Source organism: Porites lutea, chromosome 7 (genome assembly GCF_958299795.1).
Source record: "Porites lutea chromosome 7, jaPorLute2.1, whole genome shotgun sequence".
In the NCBI taxonomy this organism is placed as follows: Eukaryota; Metazoa; Cnidaria; class Anthozoa; order Scleractinia; family Poritidae; genus Porites; species Porites lutea.
Window position 1 is genome coordinate 31,044,179 of NC_133207.1, and position 13,004 is coordinate 31,057,182.

The window sequence follows — 13,004 nt, forward strand, 5'->3', positions numbered from 1 at the left end:
CTAGCTGCAAGGCTTTATAAAAGGGCATCTTTTTAGTACGTTACAAGTTAAAAGACCTTAGCCCCAGAAAGACGGATTGTGTGATTTGTTCTCGACAGAACAGCAGAGCTTACTTGCAGGCTAGAAAGAACTGGGCTTTAAGACTTAAAAGAGTCAAAAGATATGAAAGATTGGAGTCGGCCGCTTACGGAAACGATTTGGTAGCGGAAAGCTAAAAGGGGGATTTGCCAAGGCGGCCCTAAGTAGAACTGTCTGCTTATGTGATTGTACTTAGGGAGAGCTTTGACTGCATAATAACCCAGCGAAAAGAATCCTATCTCTCAATGCTTCGAATCTGTCAACATTAAGACAATCAGAGCATGACACCAGAAACATCGTCCCAGGAAAAGTTCAACATGACCATGGTTCTGACCTGAAACTTTGAACTTTTTCCTTTGCGGCTTTTTTCAGCTGCCCGCTATTATCATTCGCCAAAACTTTTCTCGTCACTTCTGGTTTTAACATCTTCTGTCTCCGTCTCCTACGTTGTTCTTGTTTAATCTCATCCTGTTCACTGGCTCTCCGCTGTTCAAGGCTCTTACGAACCGTGTTCTCGCGCAGACGCGTAGACTCCGTGGTGCTGAAAGAGAACAATAGTAACTGTTACTTTTACACAGCCCGCGAGCGGAGGGAGTCGCGAGAAGTCACGCGAGAGCTGCACGCGTTCTCTCGCAGCACGCTCCGCTCGCCAGAAATGGGAGGAGATGTTAGGGAAAAAATGAAGACTTCCATCGGGATGAAAGACCCGGCTCACACCCCTTTCACCCATAGAGGCAGGCACGTGACACCGCTGTAGGTAATGCGAGTGCTCCTCTGGTTAGAGGCGATGAGAGAGAAGAAATAAATGTTTCTAATTCAAAGTTTGCGTGTTGAACACAGTAGAAACATTTAGATTTGAGGACAAAAACGACTACGAGTAAGAGATTTGATTTAAAGCTTTTTCGCGTATTCTCAAAAATTAGATTTCCCGGAAAGCTTCACTGTCCTTTTTTTCCCCTTCCTTTGCTTAAAGCCCTCTCCCCATCGCAAAATGATATTTGATAACTCATTTTCGCCACTACGACATTAGGGACCTTACGAAACTACGACGGCGACAGCAACAGGATCTTAAAAAAAGCAGTGGGTGTAATAAGCAAAACAACAACTCTGCACGTGCATCACGCTTTTTTGTAATTTCTTTGCCGTCCCTGCATAACTAGGACGTGAATTGACCAAATTTCAAGTTCACCTGGGAACGGAAACGGCAAGGCGATAAATTCTACTATGCCTGTGAGAACTGGGGCGTGGTCCCTTCTCTTCAGCTCCAACCCAATTCCCTTCTGTTCAGTAACTGAGCCCCTTAGAATAATCGAGAAAAAAAGTGGAAGGATGCCAAGTCTATTTTTCAGCGACGTTTTTATGGACGTCGCCGTTGTCGCATACTAAGGTCCCTATTCTCGCTAAAACTCGTCTTAGAATGACGCCGGCTGTCACGTTTTCCCGCCAAAATGACGCTGATTCACGCACGCGCGCGCAATGCCCGGTATTAAGAAAATCTCGTCCTCATAGTATAGTCGTCCTTGTCTTAGAATCTAAAGGTCTCTAATTTTACGCGAGGCCAAACTAAGAAGCATCTGCTTCAACTCAATTTAGCCAGACTTGCTCCAAATCGACCTCTCATTAGTTCCGCCAAATCGATACTCGCAACTCTTTCGATCTTCAATTCTCATCGATTTCCGATATCAATCGATTAATCACTATCGATTAAGATCGATTACAATCGATTTTATCTAGTTTTGAATTTCATCGATTGGGCACGCCGGGAAGAAAGTGGCCCTTGTGGAGAGCTGACCGTTGTAGGGAGTTTAAACAAGAGTCAATGTATGGACTGTCCGCCAAAAAAGTAGCAGTTGTGGAAAGGTGGTCGTTATTGGAGGTTTGACTGTAAGAAGATATTTTAAATTCGCGTCAAATCGTTCTAAAAATAACCGGGTCGGTAAAAGCGTCGTGACACGAGTACATGGAAGTTGCTCTCTCCGGGTAATGGGCTCCTGGTTAAACAATAAGGTCAGCAAAGATTCGCCTATATACCTACCCAAATGGAAGCGTATCATGAGGAGTATGAGGCCTGGCACTCGAAGGTCGTTCCCGGCTGACCGATCGATCCCTGGACGATCGACCAATGATGGGTATCTCCTGAGACCGCGAGCACCTGGATTTCCGAGCAGTGGACACACGCGCCGTTCTTAGGTTGAATGGTTCGGACACAGTAGGTTCCCGTTCTCTTTTCTTGTCCCTCATCTCCTTTTCAAACTGTCTGTGCAGATCGTCAAAATCCGGTATATCAGGATTTATCTGGGGTCTAAACTTGTGTTCTTTTGTTATGAAGGCGTTCTTGGTGCCCTCTTTATTCAACTTGCTGCGAAAATGACCCAAAGTGTATTCTTCACCCCGTGCTTCCATATTAGGAGGCAAGCGGGACACGGCAAGCATTTCTTGCGCGCGCATTCGCATTTTAATCGTTCTGTATTCTTCCTTCTCAGCCACCTTGTCAGCCAAAGTCAAATCGAACAAGTGATCAGGAAAAGGATTCGCTTTAAACTTCTTCTTTTCTTCCATTTTGTTCTCTAGATCAGCTATATTACTAAGGGATTTTGTTCGCCGCAGCTGTTTCTTTTCTTCTTCGCGTTTCACGAACTTAAATGGTTTTTCAGTAGATTTTAGAATCGCTTTGCTGAGCTCCCTAACTTGGTATCTCCTCAATTCATTTTGACGAGTTATTTCATCGTAAAGAGGCAAAAAAGTTGTAGCAGGAACAGGTTGGGCGCGGAATTTTTTATGCAGCTCTGCTTCCTCTTTTTCTTGTTTCTTTTTCAAATCCTCCTGAAGAATCGTCTGCGATCTTGTGATTTTTGCTTTCTTCTTAGCTTCTCTCACCGTCATACCAAATGGCTTAGGAATTGTTATCTGCGGAGTCCATTCTTTTTTCTTTTGTATTCTTTCGCGGGGAGGGCTCGATTCTGGCGGATAATCATAAACGGAGAACCCTTCCCACATGTCTTCAACAACATCCAATGCGGACGACCTCCGCGGATACATTTCCTGGTATAAACGTGTCCCATCTTCTGATCGTTCACTCGTTGAATTTATCGTTTCATCGTCCCAGGCTTCAGGATCACTGTAGGATCTTCTCCGCGGGGTTGACAGCTCCTCTAGAGAAGAGTCACCTGCAGAAGGGTACATGAAGTAAAAAGTTAGTATTCGCACCTATACCACCCCCTCCCTATATTGCTGTCTTTCTCGGGAAGGAGGAAAACAAAATTTCCTGATCGTATTACCCTGTGAAGCCACAGTGAAAACTGCATGAGATATGTTAAGACATGGGGGGCAAAGGGCAAAGAGATCATAATTATGAGAGGGGAATTGAAACTCTGTGGAAAAATCTGCATCCAGTGTGGGTCTGTCCAGTATTCTATGGGCCTGATTAATTTTGGCAATGAGCTCATCTACTTTTGCGATACTTGCAGCGATGGTTTATTGAATTTACTGACCAAAATTCGTTGTTTTTCCTGCAATCGGCAACAATTTAATTAGTCTAGACACCTTGCCCTAAAGGGCCACTTTAAAATTTTGCCAATTTAAAAAACAGAATATAAGGCTTTCCCACCCCAACCCCTCAGTGTAATATTGTGCTGCTGTTCAAGCTACCCAAAGAAAATGACAAACACCACAACTTTAACTGGAGGGGAGAAGCAGGGCTCGAAATAATTTTCGGATAGTCTCCGGTCACGATGACCGGCCAAATTCATTTTTGCTCGGTCACGTATCGTTTCTGGCCGGTCAAAAGTATATGATGAATTAGTCTTTTAGGGGCCCACAAACCCAAAATGTTACGAATTTATTTCCCAAGAGTCGTTGCTAAGAGCTTATAGCACTTTAAAGTGCTTTACAATAAAAGTAAAATACAACGGCGAAATGAACATGTTCCTTGATAATCACAACAAGTTTTTACTTGAATGTTTTTCATAAAAATGTTATCTACAACCCAATAATAGCTGGCAAACATTAGAGTGTTTGTATATTGTTATCAGGTTCACGGTTGTACAACCTTTCATGTTTACATTACGCACGCGGCCGATTAACACATCGATAAACTTGCGAAGAGTGAAATAATTATTGTAACGTTGCTATGAATTATAGTCCCTTTGCAGTACACTGCTTTTGATAATATTTATTCCGCTTAAGGAATTAATTTATACGCAGGGACAAATGTACAACTTGAAAATTACTAATAAAAGTGGAAATATTTGGTAATTTTGTGACCGGAAATGGGCGAATCCCGATGTCTGTTTCAATGCGAATTGTAAACAACGGCTCTTGTTGCATGTCACCAGGATTTCATATCAAAGTTCCGCAATACACAGCGACTCGATAAATAACAACTGAAACAACTGAACAGCAGGAACCTTAAATTTATTTCATTTTCAATACGATTGAATTTTGACCGGTCAACGTGACCGGCAAGACGAAAGTTTGACCGGTCAAATCCACAATCAGTCCGGACATTGTCCGTTGACCGGCCGTTATTTCGAGCCCTGAGAAGGGAAGGGTGTGTATTGTTTTGTTCTCCGAAGTTACCCCATGTGAGGACAATGTCTCAACAATTTTATTGTAGAATAAAGCCCCTACAATCATTATTAGGGTTCCTCAGAGAGTTTTTAAGGCATGAGCGTGGGGCTTGACTCCCAAGCCCCACCTCAGATCCCCAATAACACCACTGTACAGGCTAGTTTCCCACAAGTAAATCAACATAGTAAATCAACATAGGAGTCATTATGAAGCTAGGCCCATAACAGGTGAAAAAGCAAAGACAAGCAAGATGAGTGATGCAACGATTTCCATTTCGTTTCTGAGAGTATCAATGGGGTGGCAGCTTTGATGGTTGACTGTTTCTTTCTTTTTCCAATTTTGATGGTGGACACCCTTTTATGAAATTTTGAACATCTTCAGATATAAGCAAGTTGCAAGGTTTTGTAATGTTTAGATAGAGAGCATAGAATCAATACTGGGGCAATTTATAAAGGGAAAAATGAGATGATAAGATGCAAACTCCTCATGTCCACTGATCATGATGTAAGATATGTCTTATTTTTTGTTGTATAAATGGCCCTAATAATAATAATTTTTACCTTCATTTTCCTTGTCCTCTATTTTCCTTTGATCTTTTACTGACATGTCCTTGACTAGATCTTTTGGCATGACTGGGATTTCGATGTGTTCTTCTCTCTTATCTTTATCCCTCTCTTCAAAGGGATTATAATCATGTAAAGGAAAATGCTGTGGGATTCTTCTTTCGTCAAAGTCGCCGAGACCTATTTTAGTCCTTGAATCCAATTCAAATCCAGCAAGGTGTCTGTCTTTTTCGGTATAATAAAGTTTTTCAACCGCTTTTAGAGTTTTCTTGTGTTCATTTTTCAAAGCCAACAAATGCTGGTAAAAGTGTTCTTCGTCAACATCGTCTAGCTCCCGCAGAGACTCCGACAACGACTCCCTAACTGACAGTTTGGGCTTATGACCTTTGTGGTGTCTTTTGTGACTACGCGAAGATGGAGGCCTGTTAGCACCATTTACTTCCAAACCATAGTTTGCTGGTTGTTCAGCTTCTAAACTAGTTCTTGTTCTTTCATTCGTCGTGGCAGGTAGCTCTGTTCTGGGATGTCTTGGCGCTTTATAACAGAGATTTCTCATAACGGCCCCTCCATGACCAGACGCCATATTGAACTGAGCTCATAACAACCGCTGCGTTTTGTCTTGACAACCAAGACAAATGACTTTCTTCCCCTGGTAGGGTTGCAAGAATCTTATGACCTGACCCACACTAATTAAGTTATGGAGGCTCAAGAAAGCTTTAAGGTAGAATTATAGAAGAAGAATATTTTCTGTGTAAACTGCTGTTTTCTATTTATAACAATTCTCCATAAATTTGTGATATTGTAGAATATAAGATCTTTTTGTCCCCCTCCTCTCTACGAAAAATAGTTTGGAGCACGAAAGCCTCGTTTCATTGTTGTCGTTCCCATTCCCTTTGGTAATAGCCACGGTCTCTAGAATTCAAAATGTCGGAGGCGGCGTTGTACGTGTTTAGTCTCATCGATGGAGCTTGCTTATTATTTCTCACTGTATATTTTGTATCCTTCCATCAACTTATTAACTTTAATAACTTAGCCACTTTTTTATCTTTCATTCGCTTAAAAGTGGAGATGCGCCGTAAATTTAGCCTAACACTTTGCGTCTAAAGCAAAAAAAAGTATAAGAAATGAGCCAAGTCGTTTAGTTTACATGATATTGTATCATCTTCGACCTAAACAAACACTTCCACACTGCATAATTGTTACAAAGAAATTGTCATGAATATGATTGCTGTCAATATTTTTCACGTAATTATTTATTTCATACACATTTACGAGTGAATTTTTCGTAGCGAAAAAAAAATTATATATATGAGCTTTATTTGTCTTGTGGAAATTCCTTGACATGCAGTTTGTGTAAAATAATCAGATCATTAATTTATCGGACTTAGAGTGCGACTACATCAATGCAACTACATGCTGTCGAAGACTTAACGTGGTAGGTGTTTAACAAGAGTTATTGAACCTGGTCTTTTTCTAAAAATCATACAGTCTATGTGACATCTTCTAACCACACCCAGTTAAGATACAAGTCTTAATTTAAGTGCCAGAGACAAAAATATTTATAGATTGCTATTTTCCAGGGTATACCGTTTAATCCAGTAAATAATTACACCATTTATTACAGGTGAAATCCCTGAAATATCTTTAAATTCCTACTTTTTGTGCTCTGTCAATCAACAGGGATTGCATTTACCAACACAGCAATAAATTCTGTGTAGCCAATCCAATACAAGATCACTCCACCTCCTTTGGTTGAGCTACAGTAAAGTGGGAAACAAAAACCTGCAACTTGTTTTGAATTATTGCTGTGAAATGAGTTGAAGGCCGATGTTGTGCATTTAACCACCCACATTCAAACCTGTCTTCAAAAAATCAGTTTGCTGCAAGGTGCGTGAATACTGCCCTCTGAGTGGATAAAATTATCCTGTAGTCATGCCTTACTTGGGTGTTACGTCAATTGATGCAGCAGCATGTACAGAACTAACTCTCTACATTCTGCAACAAATTCTAAGAACCTACATCAACCTCATTTGTTGCAAGATGATTCCTGGCCAGAAGGGTGTCCAGCCATCCTATGGATGCCCTTTTTTGGAAGGAATACAAGGAAATTCACTTAATCTCTTATAATTTACTGGGAAACATGTCTTCTGGAAGGCCAGTTTTCAATGTCTGGCTAAAAGCCTGTTCCTGGGGGGTAAAATGTACCACATTGCTATTCAACTTATTTAGCAGCAACATTGCTAAATGGTTTCCCTCTTTTCACCCTACCCTTAAATTCACTTTACAGAGTCCAGTGATTGCGTGTGATGCACTTGGAACACTGTTCTTAATTTGTAAACATTGTGCTTGAAAAGTATGGTACAGACAATAGTGAAGTTAGCATCTTTTGCATTCAGTTTTTTTCTGGGTCCTTGATGACATTGTTTTTATTTTCAGTGGATTCTACCAGAAATGGTTGCTCATGGAGTTATAACTGTCCTTCTCCTCGTCCATTTCCAGTGGATATTTTTCTTAATCAATGCTCCTTTATCAGGGTGGCTTATTTATAGGTGGGTCTAATTTCATGATGTTACATTAGAAATTTGCTTTGCCAAAGATGCAATAGTAATTTGCTCTGCACTGTTTTTTGTTAACAAATGCAAATCAGATTTTTTTTCTGAGTTTTATTTATTGCCCAGAGGGTACTTATGTGAATGCGTGATGCAGTTAATTTGTGTGTTTATTTAACATAATGTGACTTCCAGATGCAGTTGTTATGTCAGCCCACAAATTACCCGCTCATCACTAGAGTTCTTAGTAGATCATTGGTTAGAGCATCCCACTTGTGTCTGGAGGGTCATGGGTTCAATTCTGAGTCCATCTCTCCACACATATCTTTCTATCTATAATTTAAATGAAGTTAGGTGATCCAAAATTGATTTATTTGCCAGCACCAACAATAACATTATTGGAAATCACATCATTCCTTGAACAACCCCCTTTTGCCTCTACTTTGTGCCAAATATAAAGCAAGTGTGTTTTTGAGGCAGAGAATAAAACTTTATAGCTTGAGGAGGCAGGGCTGGGGGAGTGGTGTAGGCGTCTTGTGAATCCGTGTTCACTGCTGCACAAAAACCAACTACAATCAGTGACAGGCTTATTTTAGACACTTTGTCCTCAATATTATTTTCTCTCACTTACTGACACTCAAACTACATGTAACTTCAAAAAGGAAAATGCCATCTTCCTTCCCCCACTTTCTCACTTCCACACTCTTGCTAAAAATTATTGTTATCCCACTGTTCAAGTTACTTGACTGTAGGAAACCAAAAAACAAGCCACACTATTTGGTTAAGAGGTCCGAGCTGATATCTATCAAAGAAATACATATCTATTAATTAAATTCTTCTTTGTGTATTTTGTTAGATTTGTTAATAAACCAGCTGGAAATGTTGGGTTGTATGACCCAGCAGAGATTCACAACAGGCATGAATTAAAGGGGTTTCTCAAAGAAGCTATGATCAAACTTGGATTTCATCTTGTATTCTTTTTCCTTTATCTTTACAGGTAAGGGTGTTATTTTCTCCTTTTTTTGAGATGTATATGGGCTGGGGTGAAGGGTTGCCTAACGTTTTGTTCAAGGTTTGGATTTGAGTGTTGTAAGAATCAAGAGGCCATCAAGCCCATGACTGTAAATCCAATGAAAAAATATGAGGTTTCATAATGGTTATGTTGTAGTTATTTTTTTACCTCAGGTTAGTTGTGTTTTTCTTTTGTTTTTGGGTATGGTGATGCAGAGATGTCGCTAAGAGCCGGCTGCCGGCTAATTTCACTGACTGAAAAAGAGCTTATCACTAGTTCAAATTGCTCTGGAAAACAAAGACAAGGGGTAATTTTGATTATGATGCAGTTGGGTAAAAAAGCCGACCATGCTACCAAAACCCTTCAAAGACATCTTAAAAACCAATGTAAAACAAGTAGTAAATATTCTTGTACATAGATCACTTTCTTATTACTCTATTCAAGCATATTTTTTGGGCATGGTATGTCCTCACACATAACATGTTGATGTTTGAGCGAAGAAAGAGTTGCTAAATGTGACCTTGTCAGAATGTTCGAACAAGTGAAGATTCAATTCATTGGATAGAAAAATGGCTGTCATGCATGCAGGTTTTGAGATTGGTTCCATGAAATTTGGTAGTCAGCTCATGTGTGTAATATTATTTTATACATCCATATATGTTCTTAATCTATTTTATCCTTATTTTCTAACAGCTATATATTCAGGAAAAATCTATTTGAACTTTATTTCAGTATGATTGCTGCCCTGTTAGCAGAGAGTGGCTCAGCCAAGTCAAAAAGTTGAAGGACCTTGATCTCGACACATTAGGACTTCTGAAAAACAAAGCTCGCCATTTCAGTAACACAGAAAAAGCTGTCACGATTCGTTTTTAACAACAAAGAATTCCAGGTCAGAGTACAAAACTCTGCCATGAAATGCTTGCATAGCTCTTTGTGTAGTACGTCAGTTAACATAGAGTGATGTTCGAGAAACTCTCTTGGGAAGTTAGCCATTTGACCTTCAAAGTCAGGAGCAAGTTTTGGGGGTGGGGGTGGGGGTGGGGTAGGGGTGTGCAGTAGCTAGAGAGTTCAAAGCAATAAACCTAATATGTTTTATGACTTTTTGTGGACTCTTGAGTCTTAAAGAAGGAAATTGTGCGGTTTTGCCATGAGAACTTTTGCAGAACTTTTGTATAACACAAGTCTTTTTGTTTGCAAAAATATGGAATACTGTGAAGTTGTCTTCTAATATTTTTTGTAGGATTTTTTATTCAATTTCTTACCTTCCTTAAAAAACACAATTTAATTCTGGAGTAATTCCTCTTTGCCCCAAATACTCCAATGATCGATCTTTTTATACACAAGGTATGGATAGTTATAAAGATGTAAATTGTTAATTTCATAGTTCATTTTATCTTTGGTTCAATTTTTATTGTACTTTTCTTTTTGTATTTAGCAAGGTATGGTGGTATCAGGATAAAGGCAAACAAAATTTGAACCATGGATTAGTAAATGTTTTGATAACTACAGGAAATTTTGTGTATCTTTGGTAAATGGGGTTGTAACTCTCCGGATGAGACTCTTGTAATGCAGCAACTCAGTTCTTTAACTAAATTTTGTGCTTTTAGCAACATCACAAATGCATTGTGGTAGACTTTTATACAAGGCATCAGTATTGTGAAAATCTATCTTGTAGAAGCAAAATTAATGCAGGTACGGTGTTAATGTTGCCTTGATATGAAAATGCCTCAATCTGTATAGCTTTTATTTCCTTTGTTCTAGTTTTAGAGGCCCACCTTTATCCAACTGGCATTGGGATGTTTTATGATTTTTGAAAGCTTTCATTGTGCACTGATGCAAATTATTCAATTACCTGGTTGTCCGATAAGGGAAAGTTGTTCCACAGCACTGAATGATTTTAGGTGGAGGAATCATAGTGTGCCTTTAATAACTGGGACCACAAAAATCAAACTATTTTCAAATCATTTTATGACACTTTGTTATGATACTGCAGAAACCTTTAACCATACCTTAACAAAACCATTATTTATACTTAAAAATAATAACTAAAGTACAGTCATTGGCAACAAATATCAAAATAAATTTATTAATGCTTGGATACATAAATAAATATGTGTTGCTTTGTTAAAAATAACAGGAAATTTCAAAAAATCTAGGGTGCTTACCACTTGCACAAATGAATTCAAATAATAAAAGCCACAATGTACTGGTATATCCAAATAAACTGGACAGACTAAAAAGTGTAGAAAAAATGTATTGCCCCCAGAGACAGCCCATTCGCTTGTGTAGCTGGAGGAATTAAAGGGTGGGTGCTGTAGTTTTTTTTGTGGCAGAGTTGCGTGAAGATTGGGATTGCTGCTTTGCTGCTCGCTGCGTGTGATGGCTTCACTACCATGAAAGTACCTGAGGCATAACGATGCCCCCCCCCCCCCCAGCTACTCAGGCTAACAGACAGTATTTTAAGAAGCTTATCCCAGACCAAATGGTACAAACCATTTGATTTTCCGTTATTCCAATTTCCTGTCTCTCCCATGTAACTGGTACTAAGCATCCTTAGACATTTAAAAGATGAAAAAGCTTACCCACGTAACAATAATATTTAATAACCATCTTTTAAAACAGTACACATTTTTGCTGAGACATTTTGTAACATAACATTGAGAGGTTTATTAATTTTGCTAATCTACAGAATGTAGAATTGAAAAAAATTTGAAAGGAATTGAACCAGGCAACTAGATGACTTTTGACTGTATGAAATTTGTTGTTGTTGTTATTTTTTTCAAGTACAAGGCAACTTGTTGGTGAGTCACTTGCAGCCTTTTGGGCCTATATATTAGCCAATGGTGGTGGATCCAGGGGAGGCCTGGCCCCCCTTTATTTTAGACCAAACTGAGGTCCGAAGGGCAGGAAAAAAAATTTTGACACCAGGCCCTCCCCCTTATCTCAGGGTCTGGATGACCCCCCCCCCCCATTGTATGAAGGTATGGACAAGTGTTCCTAGGGTATAGGGATAAGGCTACTGCAGTAAAATATAGAAGAGCTTTTTTAGCTTTCTCCACAAAAATTGACCTTGATTGGCTAGTACAACTGCTATGTATGAAATAAACGAAATTGGTATATACAGGTACACGTAAACATATTTTACGTTGTCTCATTGGATTAATAATTCAAAATCATTTCTTTACCTAACATTGTAACTTAATTGCCATAGGCTTTTTTTCTTGCAATTTCCAGAGCTCCAGTGATCCCTGCTGAATTACCAAATACACTTTCACAGATGTAGCTTTTCAGCCCCTGTTCAGTTTTGAATTTCTCAATATTGAGATATCCTTTGTTCAGCTCCTTGAACCACCTGCGCGCTTTACTGTAGAGAATTTTGCGTTTCATCACGCCACCTCCCAAGACAATCACATGAGGAGATATCAGATAGGTGATGTTGAGGCACAGGACACCCAGGTAGTAACCAACTTTCTCCCAGACATCATGATCATCCGAAAGTGTGTGCAACTCGGTTTTCCCGACCCCTGCTCGATCTGCAATTGCTTTAGAATGCACCATTCCCTCCACGCAGTAACCGTGATTAAAGGCGCATCCCCCTGTGTAGGTATCGCCGGACATGGGAGGTATCATCATATGGCCCCCCTCGGGATGAAGTAGCCCATGGATGGGGGCACCGTCGACCACAGCCCCCACCCCGACTCCGGTTCCCACAGTGATGTAAGCTAGAGATGAAGGCCCGGGTGGATGAGCGCACTGCCGTTGGGCCATCTCCGCCATGGCTGGAGCATTGACATCCGTTTCGAAAGCAATGGCTGTGGAGTCGCCAAATTCACGTTTAAAAAATCCAAGGACTTCAGCATTTCTCCAAGCTTCTTTGGGTGTCGAGGTTATGTATCCATAGGTTTCGGAATCCTCGTGAAGGTCAACTGGTCCAAACGACGCGATTCCGATCGCACAGAAAGACGCAATGTTCAAACTCGCAAGCTTTGCTTTGAGAAATTTAACTAACTGCGGCAGTGTTTCTTGAGGAAATGTCGTTTTTGCCTCAAAAGATTCAACTATGTTCGTGGGTTGGCTTAACTCGGCAATCGCCGCAAGACAAGTCGTCCCTCCAAGTTCTACGCCAGCGATGTAGCTCGACTCCATTATTCTTCACACTAAAATTATACTTATTCCAAAAGTGCGTTTTTATACGGTCAGTAGGTAGGTAGGAAGTAACTGTGATTGCGTGAA

At 40.0% G+C, this 13,004-nt stretch overlaps 3 protein-coding genes across 3 annotated transcripts in view; 1 reads left to right on the forward strand and 2 right to left on the reverse strand.

The window, feature by feature from the left end:
• LOC140943882 (protein FAM161B-like) overlaps positions 1–5,793 on the reverse strand; it is a 7,100-nt gene extending 1,307 nt beyond the window's left edge. Inside the window, exons 1-3 of the mRNA XM_073392997.1 lie at positions 5,208–5,793; positions 2,114–3,245; positions 413–619 (exon numbers count right to left, since the gene is read on the reverse strand). Coding sequence (XP_073249098.1) covers positions 413–619; positions 2,114–3,245; positions 5,208–5,793 — 1,925 coding nt within the window. The remainder of the gene's footprint in view (positions 1–412; positions 620–2,113; positions 3,246–5,207) is intronic.
• Positions 5,794–6,576: 783 nt separating this feature from the next.
• LOC140943774 (protein cornichon homolog 4-like) lies at positions 6,577–9,790 on the forward strand. The gene is made up of 4 exons (XM_073392885.1): positions 6,577–6,645; positions 7,647–7,759; positions 8,616–8,756; positions 9,504–9,790. The coding sequence occupies exons 2-4, from the start codon at positions 7,662–7,664 to the stop codon at positions 9,553–9,555; spliced, it is 291 nt and encodes a 96-aa protein (XP_073248986.1). The 5' UTR covers positions 6,577–6,645; positions 7,647–7,661; the 3' UTR covers positions 9,556–9,790.
• A 2,053-nt stretch (positions 9,791–11,843) lies between these two features.
• Positions 11,844–12,984, reverse strand: LOC140943689 (putative fructokinase). Its single transcript, XM_073392801.1, has one exon. It carries the CDS (start codon positions 12,915–12,917, stop codon positions 11,970–11,972), a length of 948 nt encoding a protein of 315 aa, XP_073248902.1. The 5' UTR covers positions 12,918–12,984; the 3' UTR covers positions 11,844–11,969.
• Positions 12,985–13,004: the final 20 nt, after the last annotated feature.